This window comes from Lagenorhynchus albirostris, chromosome 7, assembly GCF_949774975.1.
Source record: "Lagenorhynchus albirostris chromosome 7, mLagAlb1.1, whole genome shotgun sequence".
NCBI classification, from domain to species: Eukaryota; Metazoa; Chordata; class Mammalia; order Artiodactyla; family Delphinidae; genus Lagenorhynchus; species Lagenorhynchus albirostris.
Window position 1 is genome coordinate 44,187,790 of NC_083101.1, and position 12,798 is coordinate 44,200,587.

The 12,798-nt window shown below is 43.4% G+C and overlaps 1 protein-coding gene across 1 annotated transcript in view; it reads right to left on the reverse strand.

Moving 5' to 3' along the window:
- Positions 1-12,798, reverse strand: part of PCSK5 (proprotein convertase subtilisin/kexin type 5) — a 316,125-nt gene that overhangs the window by 271,790 nt on the left and 31,537 nt on the right. The window contains exon 2 of the mRNA XM_060154957.1: positions 7,280-7,384. Coding sequence (XP_060010940.1) covers positions 7,280-7,384 — 105 coding nt within the window. The remainder of the gene's footprint in view (positions 1-7,279; positions 7,385-12,798) is intronic.

A 12,798-nucleotide genomic window follows, 5' to 3' on the forward strand; every position in this document is an offset into this window, starting at 1 on the left:
GGGAGGTGATTAGGTCACAAGGGTGGAGTGACCTAATGGTCACCTATAAATGGGATTAGTGCCATTATAAAAGAGACCCCGGAGAGCTCCCTTGCGTCTTCTGCCAGGTGAGATTACAGTGAGAAGACGACTGTCTATGAACCAGGAAGTGGGGTCTCACCAGACACCAAATCTACCAGCACCTTGATCTTGGACTTCCCAGCCTCTAGGACTAGAAGAAGTAAATGTATGTGGTTTATAAGCCACCTAGTCTATGATATTCTGTCAAAAGCAACCTGAACTAAGACCAGACCTAACGAGAAATTCAGAATGTCGTCATTACCCTACATTTTCTAGATCTAGCACCGGCTGCTTTAGAATCTGACACCTTAGAAATACTACATAAATTAAGAAAATAATACAGATTTTACATTTGTACCTTTCCTTCACGTGGCAAAATCCATAATCACCCTTCCCCCACCCTATCTAATTCCTCTCCCTATTTTTACATGGTCATCACTTTATTTGCTTTTTTTCTGTTCTTTTCTTTGACTTATCCTATTTCCTCCAGGCTTCATTTCCTGTTGAGACTGTTGTCAGTGGAAAACTGGGTAAAGGCACAAGAGGAGCTAGAACGAGCTCCCGCAACCCTCCGTCCTCACCGGCAGCAGCGTCTGCTTCAGAACCGGAGTGCTCTGAGCCAATTATTTACACCTAAAAGATCGTCGCATTTCAGGGCTTCCCGGGTGGCGCAGTGGTTGGGAGTCCGCCTGCCGATGCAGGGGACACAGGTTCATGCCCCGGTCCGGGAAGATCCCACATGCCGCGGAGCGGCTGGGCCCGTGAGCCATGGCCGCTGAGCCTGTGCGTCCGGAGCCTGTGCTCTGCAACGGGAGAGGCCACAACAGTGAGAGGCCCGCGTACCGCCAAAAAAAAAAAAAAAAAAAAAAAAGAGGGTCACCCGGAACAAGACAGCCCCCCAACATGCCCCTTGAACATTGCATCCACATCCTCTCCACTCATCATCACACCCAAGCCCACGCTGCTTCCAGAAGAATTCAGGGCATTCTCAAGCTATATGGTAACTGCTTTTATTCACTGGTGAGATGCTGAGAAGCAAATGTGTAACAATCACGGTTATGACACAGGCTAAGAACACACAGCCTCGGGTTCCTGCCCCAGAGAACACAGCCCCTCTCGTTCCACCTCAACACACCCAGGATCTGTGCACGTGGCCGCCCAGCACAAGCCCAGGAATGTTGTTATAAAACTGCACTCCACAGAAGAAAGTCAAACCATGAGGTTATTATCACAGTTAAAACCAAAGAGCAGAAAATTGAACTGCCAGAGAAAACAGTCCACGGGAGCACCAGCTGGAATGAGGGCAGGTGGGGTGAGAGGAAGTGCAGCAGCGGCCAGATCAGGAAGCACTTGTACTCGGGGTGGAATGAATTTTGAAGCTGCACTAGGACACCAGGAATCTTGTCAGTGAAAAGGCATGGCTGTGATTCATGCATGGGAGCCAGGCAAGATGGAGCTCAGACACTCCTGAGCATCTATTTCTAACTGAATAAGGTTTCTTTACCTCCAAAGATTCCCTGGCAGATCAGGTGTATGGAAACAACTTTTAAATGGTTTGTCTCAGAGTTAAAAAAAAAAAAAAAGAGTTAACTAACGTGCTGGTTGTCTCCACAGAAAAATGACATATCAATCCTCAGTGAAGATAAATTGATTCTGAAATTGTAAAGTGAATCCATGGAGAAATGAGGTTTGACTGATAAGAAGTAGATTGGTACAACTTTTTGGGAACAGGACCATTATGTACAGTGAAGTACCCCTGCACCCTTACTTTACTCCATCACATCGTCTTCACCCTTGAGGCAAAAAGAGAAACTCCATTCGCCTGAAAATCAAATTCTGGACACAATAGGTACCAACAGGGATTAGTCAAGAACTTGAACTTCCCCTTCTCCTTTCACAGGTTTGATTCTATCTGATTTCGCTAATTACCTCCAATTACTTCATTTCCGCCTTCCTGTCCTTCTCCTACAGCCCTTTAGCTGTCCCTGTTCGGTGCTTGCATGCGCTGCTCTAAAATCCTCTTTAGAGGAAATGGCTTACATATAAATGTCACAAATGAGCAACCTCTCTGTGAGCTAAAGCCTTGAACTTAATTCTGGGCCACACTGACAGAGGGACAATTGCTGCTCCAGGGGACTAAGAGAGGGGCTCCAAATATTTAAAGAGCTGTTATGTGTAAGTCTGGAAGGTAGAAGTAGATCCAATCAATGGATAGAAGTTACAGACAAGCAAATTTTAGCTCAACATGTTAAATCTCTTTAATTATAGAAATGTTTGCCTTGTCCAGTACTGAGCTCTCTGTCATTGGGCATGTTTAACAGATCTGAAAATAATATTTTTAGGAGTATGACAGAGGGTATGTTAGCATTGGATAGGAAGGAGAGAAGTCTAATTCTAAGGAGCCTAGGATTCTGCAATAAATAATACTATATCAATAGTTTTGCCATATTTGAGATACACAGCCATACACATCCAGGCGATGAGGCGGGTTGATAAGTTGAACTTCAGGAAAAAACACGGCAGGAGAGTTGCTCATGCCTGAGCCCAGAGCAGAAGGTAATTCTATCCTAGATTTAGATAAAAATTGATCTTTAAATATATTTGAAGACAGAAAAAAAACGACTGGAAAAGATAAGAGATTAAAAGGCCAGAATCTTCAAGATAAAACCTCATGGGCAAGGGTAGACGTTGGGCTCGTATATCAAACTACACAGGAATAGGACATAAGGGCTAAACGAAGGACAGTTTATGTTCTTTATTTTTGAAAGCCTACTCTAATGGAAAATGTAGGATTCTGATTTTTCTGTTCTGGGTAATAAGAATGAAAGAAAAGTGTCTCCTCCACCACCCCCGCCCATGTCTGCACCGGCAGTTAAAGAACTGTAAAGAACTTTCATTCCAAAGACCTCCCGTAGATACCGCCCTCTCTGACCAAAATGCCACAGGGCTGGCAAAGATTTCTAAGCAGATTAATGAGAGGCTTCTGAAAACGTTAATGCAAGACTGCTGTCTCTCAGATGTAACCTAGGTCTCTTGGAGAGAAGCTGGTGAGACAAGAACACTGGTAGACTCACCCTTCTAACTGCTGTAATATTGTACCAACACTTTTTGCCAGACTGTGTTATTATCGTGTAGTGATGCCGTCTTAGAAGTCTGCGGATCCCTGTCATTTAAAAGCTAATCATAACATACCGTTAACATATGGGAATCCAGTCTATTCTTGTTCTCCGAGCTCATGTGCCCCAACCGACCACAGCATTTTCTTAGCACCAGGAGGGCTGTTCTTACAATGTTGCTACTTTTGCATCTCCTCCTTTAGAACCCTCTAAGTAAAAACAATAGCAGGGGGAAGAAGCAGCCATGCAATTTACTCCAGCAAGTAAATGCCAGGATCTGTTGAGTGTGTGTATTCCCTGCAATTCACCCATGTGTGTTTTCCCTTTCTGGAGAAGATGAGGAACAAAAATAACTTCACACGTCACCAATGTTTCCCACCAAGCCATTCCACATGGTCCCGTCCCCCTAATCACAAATGTGCCTCCACCCTGGCACACAAATCACCCACCACACACACACACACACACACACACACACACCCCCAAGACTAAAGAAAAGGAGTCCTGCCTAAGAAAGCAAGTTGTGCGGGTACTTTATACTCCCCATGAGATCTGCTGGGAGTGGAAAATAAAAAGCCAGCCTGTAGAAATTTACATAATCTCAAAGTATTTCCCCACAAAACGCCTATTAATTAGGTGGGGGAAAATCGTATTTTAAAATAAAGAAACCTGGCAGACACCAGGTTTCATCAAGTGACCAAAGTTAAAATCATCAGCAATGAAACACGTCAATGTCATGCGCCTCCCGATCTGATACACTGGGAAGGACATAGCACTTCTCTGGTGTTCCTGCCAAACCTGCAGCTAATCATGAAGAAACAGACAAACACAACTTGAGAGATCTACAAAATAAGTGGCCAGTACTCTGAAAAAAAATTCTAGATCATGAAAGAAAAGGAAAGGAAAGGGGAAGGGGAAGGGGAGGGGAAGGGAGGGGAAGGGGGAGGGGAGGGGAGGGGAGGGGAAGGGAGGGGAAGGGGGAGGGGAGGGGAGGGGAGGGGAAGGGGAGGGGAGGGGAGGGGAGGGGAAGGGAGGGGAAGGGGGAGGGGAGGGGAGGGGAGGGGAAGGGGGAGGGGAGGGGAGGGGAAGGGAGGGGAGGGGAGGGGAGGGGAGGGGAGGGGAGGGGAGGGGAGGGGAGGGGAGGGGAAGGGAAGGGAGGGGAGGGAAGGGAAGGGAGGGGAGGGGAGGGAAGGGAAGGGAAGGGAAGAAAATGAAAGTATGACAGAGTATACCAAGGGGATTTGGGAAATACGACAACTGATGTGATCCTGGCCCAGAAAAGAGACAACTGGCAATATCTGAATAAAATCTGTAGATTAGATTATAATATTGAATCAATGTTAATATCCAGATTTTACCAAAATGTTAACCATTGTACTCCGAGTTATATGACAGAAAATCTTTTGTTTTGGTAAATACACAGTGAAGTATTTAGAGTTAAAGGGGCATCATGTCTGCAATTTGCACCCAAATTTTCAAAAAGAAACTTACATACATAGCTATGTGTGCTTGTGCGTGCATGTGTAGACAGAAGAGAGAGAAAATGACCAAGTAAGTTTGACGAGATGTAAAATGTAAACGTTAACATTTAGGGAATCTGGGAAGTGAATACAGGAATTCCTCATAACGTTTTTGCAACTTCTCTGTAAATAACATTTGTTGTTGTTGTTGTTGTTTTAATTAAAATGGAAACTTAACCTAAGTGGCGGCCTGAGCTTTTCACGGAGGGAGCTGGAGAAGGAGGAGGAATGTAGTAGACCCCCATCTCCTTTGCTCTTCCGTCCCCAACGCTGAGAAGAACTGTAACGTCTTGTGTTTCCCTGAAAGCTACTGTGGGAGGCTGCAGAGAGCTCCCTGAGGGCAACACCCTATCCCCAAATCCCCAGAGCCTAACACAGGGCCTGGCATATATTAGATGCTTAAGCAATGGCCAATGGAAGGAATGATCGGACTTTAAGAAATGTCTGAAAGAAACTGCAGGCAATCCCCAATCTGCAAAGTTGGTAGAACAGTGGTCCTTCTGTATAAACAGCTGGGCGGCAATGAGGGGCAGGTGGCATCAGAATGAGGAGTGAGAAGCAAGGTACAGTCCTATCCTAGGGTATTCTTTATATGGAGAAGGAAGAGGAACTGAGCATGTACCCTGGGGCTGGCCTGAACTGGCTCTGTTCCTCTGGGCGGGGTGGGGGAGGACATACATGCCAGGCACTACGTGTCCCAGCATCTGAGGTCTCCATTGGGTCCTGCGTGAGCTATTTGATGCCCTGAGATAAGAAGAATGGAAGGCCAGCTTCCCCAAAAGAACGTTAAGGCTTGAAATAGCTCTGTATTCAATTCTGTTCTTACCTCCCAAACCATTTAGTACTCGGTTTTTCAAATTCACACGGACTGGGCTTCCCTAGTGGCACAGTGGTTGAGAGTCCGCCTGCCGATGCAGAGGACATGGGTTCGTGCCCCGGTCCGGGAAGACCCCACATGCCGCGGAGCGGCTGGGCCCGTGAGCCACGGCCGCTGAGCCTGCACGTCCGGAGCCTGTGCTCCGCAACGGGAGAGGCCACAACAGTGAGAGGCCCGCGTACCGCAAAAAAAAAAAAAAAAAAAAAAAAAAAAAAAAATCACATGGACTATGCACATGAGGTCTGAAATTAAAATCATTTAAATTACCAAAGTTCAAGAAAGCTTGGAAAACGTTAACAGATGAAAAACGTGACTTTGCTTCGAAAACTTCGCTAATTCAAGAACATCCTAACAGATTGCTTTTCCAGTAACATTTAATTCTGAATAGAGATAAAGGGAAAATACACATATAATTCACAGGCTGCCGGAGTGTTAAGTATCAGGGGATGTTCCTATAATCCACAGAAAATTGGGCCTTACAACAAACGTGCTTTTTCTAACCACCAAGATACAATTTCACAATCGTGAACACTGCGTGATAATATTCCAGACAAAAATTAAACAAGAACTGTGGCACATAACCGAGGACAGGACTCCAAAGGGCCAACCTGATTTGCATATTAATTCAAACAGGGACCTTTTTGCTTTAATAAGGAATATCATTTTTGAGGAATCTCTAGGTGACATTGCCATGCTCACTGGTATAGACTTGTTGACCAATTTATTTGAAAATGAGCTCCTATGATAAACCCAAACCATGATGAGGAAAAGACAACCCTTCCCGATCAGTAAATAACAAACAGTGAATCCACAGAGGAACCAGGGCAGGCTGGTACTGCTGTCCTCTCTCCCTCTTTACACGTCACATCTGGGAGGCCAAGCAGTTCTCTGTCAGAGTCAATCCCTTCCTCCAACTTAATAAGGACAGAGGGTTATCTCATCCTCAGAGTTTTAGTTGCCAGTTATTAGCCTGTTTGTCCCTAACACCCTCCAGCTTCCTATCTCCCATTTCAAAGCTGTCCTGCCTCTCCAAAATGGATTGGGAGGATCTAGACATGACATGTCTCCTGCTAGGTTCTCCTAGAAGTATGCTTTCTGTACAACCCAAAAGGATTGGGGTCAAGACAATGTGTAAGAAAGATCCCTGTTGAGCTTCCAAGAGGAGCACAGCCAGCTTCTGTCCCTTCTGTGCTCAGAATCCCTCCTGTCTCAGACATGGTCTAGGCCATGGTCTAGGCCCTGGGCCACCAGTGGCATGGCTCTATTAATGCCCGTTGAAACTACAAGGATTCGTGGTGACCTAAGGCCTGACCTAAGGGTTCTGGAAGAGACTCCTCTACAGAGCTCAGAGAGAACCTCAGATCTGTATGCAAATAGGCAGATAGTATGGTCTTCTTAAGACTTCAGTACTTCTGAATCCATCCCTATCTGTCCCCACATACACTCCTTCTCATTTCTCCATGACAACTCCTACTTCTGATACCCCTGGGCTGTTCTACAACTGGGATGATAAGGGCACTTCAATAAAAAATCAAGCCACTGCCTATTTTTGGTCTCAAGAGGAAGCAAAGATATTGGACCAAAGGATAGTATGACAGCTCTTGAAATGTAAGCTTTCGTGCTGGTCACCAGTTCCTAGTGTGATGTTACCAATGAAAAATGCAGAAGCTCTGCCTCTTGGTCCCCACCCAACTGGTTCTTCTTACCTTTGGTTCCATTGAAATGAAACTGTGTGTTCCTCTGCTTGAGAGAACTGACCTTTTAATCGTCCTGCTGTGATAGAAGTGGTAGTAATCCTTCAGGGCCCCGATCTGCAAAGGCAGGAGGGAAAGAATATAAGAGAGTTAATGTATGAAAAGTCTTCTGTTTTCCTGGTTTTTCATTAAAATAAGAACACAAAAGCAAAAAAAAGAAAAGGTCCATAAATTATGCAGTTGCTGGCCATGCTTAAATGTTACTTGAAGCTTGGTGATCACTTTTCAAAAGAAGGACACGTGATATGAAATGGAGTGTCCTTGAGGCGGTGACCGTGGAACTAAAGATTATAATGGGGCAGCTTGGGCTCTCCATATCTCCCTTTTAATGTTTAATTTATATGCAGCATTTTAAGTAATTCTATATCAATCTGTATCCAAATGTATGAAAGAGAAACAAATATCAAATAGCTATCTGGTTATAAAAACACATCGCATTTTGTTTGCTCTGAGAAATGTACAATGAAAGACCTTGTTAGATTATTTATATCGTTAATTTGAAACAAGTCCTAAGCAATTGATCATTCGCAAAGAAAACAGTACTTAGTTTGTTTCCTGACTTCAGTAGACAGTATAAATACATAGCTCTTATTCATGTGTTGCAAAACTAAAAGTGGAATGAATGGCAATTTCTAAAACAAAACAAAGATCACACGTCCTACCTATCAGCTAAGCTTCCTGTGTGACAATAGTTCAATCGACTTTATCTTAACCATTTCTTTAACAAATTAGTTTTCTCATTTATGTACCCCTTTCTTTAGTTAAAAACAGGTCTGTTTAGGATAGCTGTAAAAATAAATCCCCGTCCATTCTAAGAAAACAAACTAACACAATTCCAAACAATCATATTCTTTCAGCAGACTGTAAAATGTGGATCACATAATGGAAATTAAACCATACAATGAGCTAAGGCAGGAGAGCTTGGCTCTAGTTTCGGCTGACGGTCACCAGAAGTGTCTTCTTAACTAAATCGCATATACTTACTATGTCTCAGTTTCATTATCTATAAAATTGGACTTCAAGCCAGTTCATTTCTCAGATCACTACAGCTGTCAAATTCCATTCTTTACCACTGACACTTTACTCGCCTTGGGCAAATACATTTAGCGCACCATTGCTCTACCCTAAAAGAATGACCATCATCAAGATGTTTTCCAATTAGGACAATTCAAAAGTTAGGCCTTCTTAATTGATAAAAAAAAAAGAAAAAAAAGTCATTGCCCCAGCTTAATTTTTTCAGATAAAAGGTTTACTTTTCATTCCCATCTTTTCATCACATCCTCAATCATCGTCCCGCCCTTCCAATAAGGATGATCAACCAAATTTCTGTGCCAGGTAAGAGTCATCTCCTCACTGGGACTTCATGCTCTAATTGAATGTTTCTTATCTTCATTAAATTTGAATGTCTTAAGTCTCCCATTTCTGATTCAAGTGGAACTGCCCAGATGTACACAGAAGAGATCCTGGACTCTGAAAACAAGTAGGAAATGAGGCAATCCTAGCTGAAACCTCTAATCTCAATGATTCTGGACTCTGAAGCAGTAGAAAACAATGAGGAAGAGGGCACAGGTGCCAGTCCCAGTCTCCACGGGTGTTTCAAGGAGGGTTTTACAGGCCAACTTTAAAATTCCAGAGGAGCAGGGGTAGAATTCAGGAGGGGCTGCATAATCCTCTATCAGAAATCTTAAAAGCCCAAGAAGCTTAGAGCTTTCACCTCACATAGTTTCTGTCAAGAATGCTCCTTGGGGGCTTCCCTGGTGGCGCAGTGGTTGAGAGTCTGCCTGCCGATGCAGGGGACGCGGGTTCGTGCCCCGGTCTGGGAAGATCCCACATGCCGCGGAGCGGCTGGGCCCCTGAGCCATGGCCGCTGAACCTGCGCGTCGGGAGCCTGTGCTCCGCAACGGGAGAGGCTACAACAGTGAGAGGCCCGCGTACAGCAAAAAAAAAAAAAAAAGAATGCTCGAGTAAATACAGTAGTTTTTATGGAAAGGAACAGAGAATCTCTGAGGAAGAACTTTTTATCAACGTGAAAAGCGCCAGTATGTTTAAGATCATGTCCACTCAACTATTATGGAACCTCTTCGACTATAGGAAATGACTGAATTCAACTCAACTATTAAACTCAAACTGTGGATGAAATACACCCTGAAGAAATATTCAGATCCTTTGTGGCTTCAATGGTACACACCAGAATGCTGGCCTAATGCAGTGTACATGGAGCTGGAAAGCGGAACCCTTGTCCTGACTTAACTTGCTCTGGGATTTTGGATACATCACTTAACCTCTTTGGGCCTTGGTTTCCTCAACTGTGAAATAAGGACACAGGAGGTACAGTGGACAGAGACTGGGCGTCAGAGTCTAATGGGGGATAATAGTGTTTATGGGTTAGTGTGGTTATAAGGATTGAATGTAATAGCAGGTACACTGCCTAGTCAAGTCACTGTTCAGCACATAGTAAGTAGCAGAAGGTTATGAGTTTCCCTTCTAAGTTTATATTCAAATCCTACCTTCCCTCACCTCCTATCCCTCTAATTAATCCCTCACCTCTGTCTCTTGGCAGGATTCCTCTTAATCTGCCCTGGTATCACCTCCCTTATTTCACTTCCCTTATTTCACTGGCCAAAAATCAAAAGGGTTGATGATACACTGTTGGCAAGGATGTTGGCACAAATGCAGCTCGTACAGGATCAGTAAAGAGCATACCATGGTACAAGTGTGTGGAGAGCCATTTGGCAATATCAATAAAATTATACACAGTACTTAACCTTCGACCTAGCCTTTCCACTTCTTAAAATTGATTCTATAGGTAGAGTCATTTACGTAAAAGAATGGATGTTAGTTAGAGCAAATTTTGTAAAAGCAAGAGAATGCAAACAACTAGCTGGCATCAGTAGGTGACTGGTTCTATATGAACTGAAATGCATTGTCTCCAAGGTAGTGGATAAAGAAAGAAAGAAAGAAATACAGGTGCAAAAGAGGCATATAATATGACCCAATTTTTGTAGGAGAAAAAAGGAAGACTCTAGATGACATGTGTGCTTATATGCACAGGATATTTCAAGAAGGAAACTTGACAAACTGGAAAAGAGGGATTTTCTTTTCATGATTTATGTGGCTGCATTATTGTTTTAAATGAAACTAACCAAAAATGAAAACATAATACAAATGAACACGTGAAATAGCACACACACAAATCCCACCTACTTTTCCAGGGGCAAATACGCTCCCCCAATTCCATGGGACTGATACAAGGGCCACTTCTATTGGGGCCATTAAATCTCTTTAGCAGTACACTCTATTTAATCTCCATCTTTCAGGGATTCTGTTTCCTCTATAGGGTTATGGAATGGTGTTCACTGATTGGCTGATGCCTCAATTACAGAATGCCTGCCACGTGCCAAGCATCTTGCTGCTCTTCCGCATGGTATTATATTTAACTTCACCTCCCCAAGAGCTTCTGAAGACAAATATTAGTACCTCCAACTTGATAAAGGAGGCTATTGAGGCTCTGGTAGTGCCCGAATGTACACAGCTGGTATTGTGAGCTGGTAAAGTGTAAATCTTTGTCGAATGCCTAGCATCGGGGTGAATTTAGTTACGTTTCATGGTGCATCCCGTCAACGGGCTCACAAGACGCATTCCGACATCCTTCTAGTGAGCCTTCCTATGCTGCAGAGCTAAATTCTATGCAGCCAGGGTTCTGAATGTGATAAGGTTCTACCAATCAAAGGCAGACTGTGGCATCGTGAGGCATGCTCCTGGAGGCATTTTCGTGTTTAGTGGTGGCTGTGGCTAAAGGTCTTAGTACCTGGTTGCTAGCTTTCTGGGCATTCATTTGCACATCCTGTTTTGTCAGTCAGTTGGTGAGAGATTTTAGAAGAACTACAGGGGCATCATAGGGCAGCTTCCTCCTTCCTCAGCTTCCTCACTGAGGCAGAAGCAGCAGCTCCGGTGGAGGCCCATGCTGTGGGGTGGCTTTGGGGACCTTTTCTGAAAACTTGGCCCTCCTGATTGATACTCCAAGCTATTAAATAGTCAATACTGAATGCCTTCCAAAGCAGACCAAGCAGTGGATTCAGTAGTTGGCTCCCCTGAATATTCCAAACTGGACAGATGAGAATTTCTGAAAAAGCAGCTTTATATATATACAATCTTGCACAACTTAGAGATCCTCGAAGGTATGTACCTTTTGAGTCACGGGCTACAGGCACCACTGAGCCACAGGCTACGGATGACCCACTGTGTCTGCTCTAACATCCTGTTAGATGACTACACTGGCTTCTTGGCTTCTCACAGCCATTCATACTAATCTCCTCTCTCAAGTCTTTCTATACAGTAGCCAGCATAAGGTTATAAATGTACATTTGACTGTCATAGTTCATACGCCAGCTTCAAATCCTTGAGTGGCTTCCCTTTGCTGTTAAAATAAATAGTAATATTTAATAATATAATTTTAAAGTTAATAATAAGATCAACATTTATTCTGTGCCAGGAACTAGTCTACATGCTTTATCTAACTCATTGAATGAAAGCACTGTGGCCGCCTCGATGAACCTGTCAGCTCTCTCAGGCTGCTTGTTTGCCTTGTTTTCCCTCCTGCCCTGTCCAACTTACAGATTTCCCCAAATTCTGTACTCCTTTTCGAAAAGTTATTTACTATCAGCCTACAGATAAAATTTTTTTAATGGGCAAAAGTTTGAACAGACATTTCACAAAAGATATACAAATGGCCAATAAGCATGTAAAAAGATGCTCAAATGCAAATTAAAATCATAATGGCACTATACACATACCAAAATGGCTAAAATTTAAAAGGTAGACAATACCCATTTTTAATGAGATTACGGAGCATCGGAACTCTCATACATTGCTAGCGGGAGTAGAAAATGGTTCAACATCTTTGAAAAATCATTTGGTAATTTCTTATGAAACATATCTCCTCCTCATGACCCAGCCATTTCATTTACAGTATTTACCCAAGAGAAATGAAAACCTATTTCCAAACAAAATTCAAACATAAATGCTTATAGCAGCTTTCTTAATAATAGCCCCAAACTGGAAATAATGCAAATGTCTATCAACAAGTGAATGGATAAATCAATTGTGGTATATTTACAGAATGGAACACCCAGCAATAAAAAGGAACAAAACTCTGATGCATGCAGCTACGTGGATGAAGGTCAAAACAGTATGCTGACACAAAGAGGATACACTGTATGATTCCATTGGTAAGAAGTTCTAGGACAGTTACTCTATCATGACAGCAAACAGATGAGTGATAACCTTGGGGAAAGCCTGGAGAAACTTTTGAGTTTGGGAAATGTTCTATATCATGACTGTGGTGGTAATTCCATCAGTGGTTAGTGCTCCGGCATGGTGGAACCAGCTCATTGCAGGCTTGCCAGATCCAACTGCATCTTTTCCCAACACCCTCTGCAGGGACATCACATTGCTGACTTGACATCAACAAT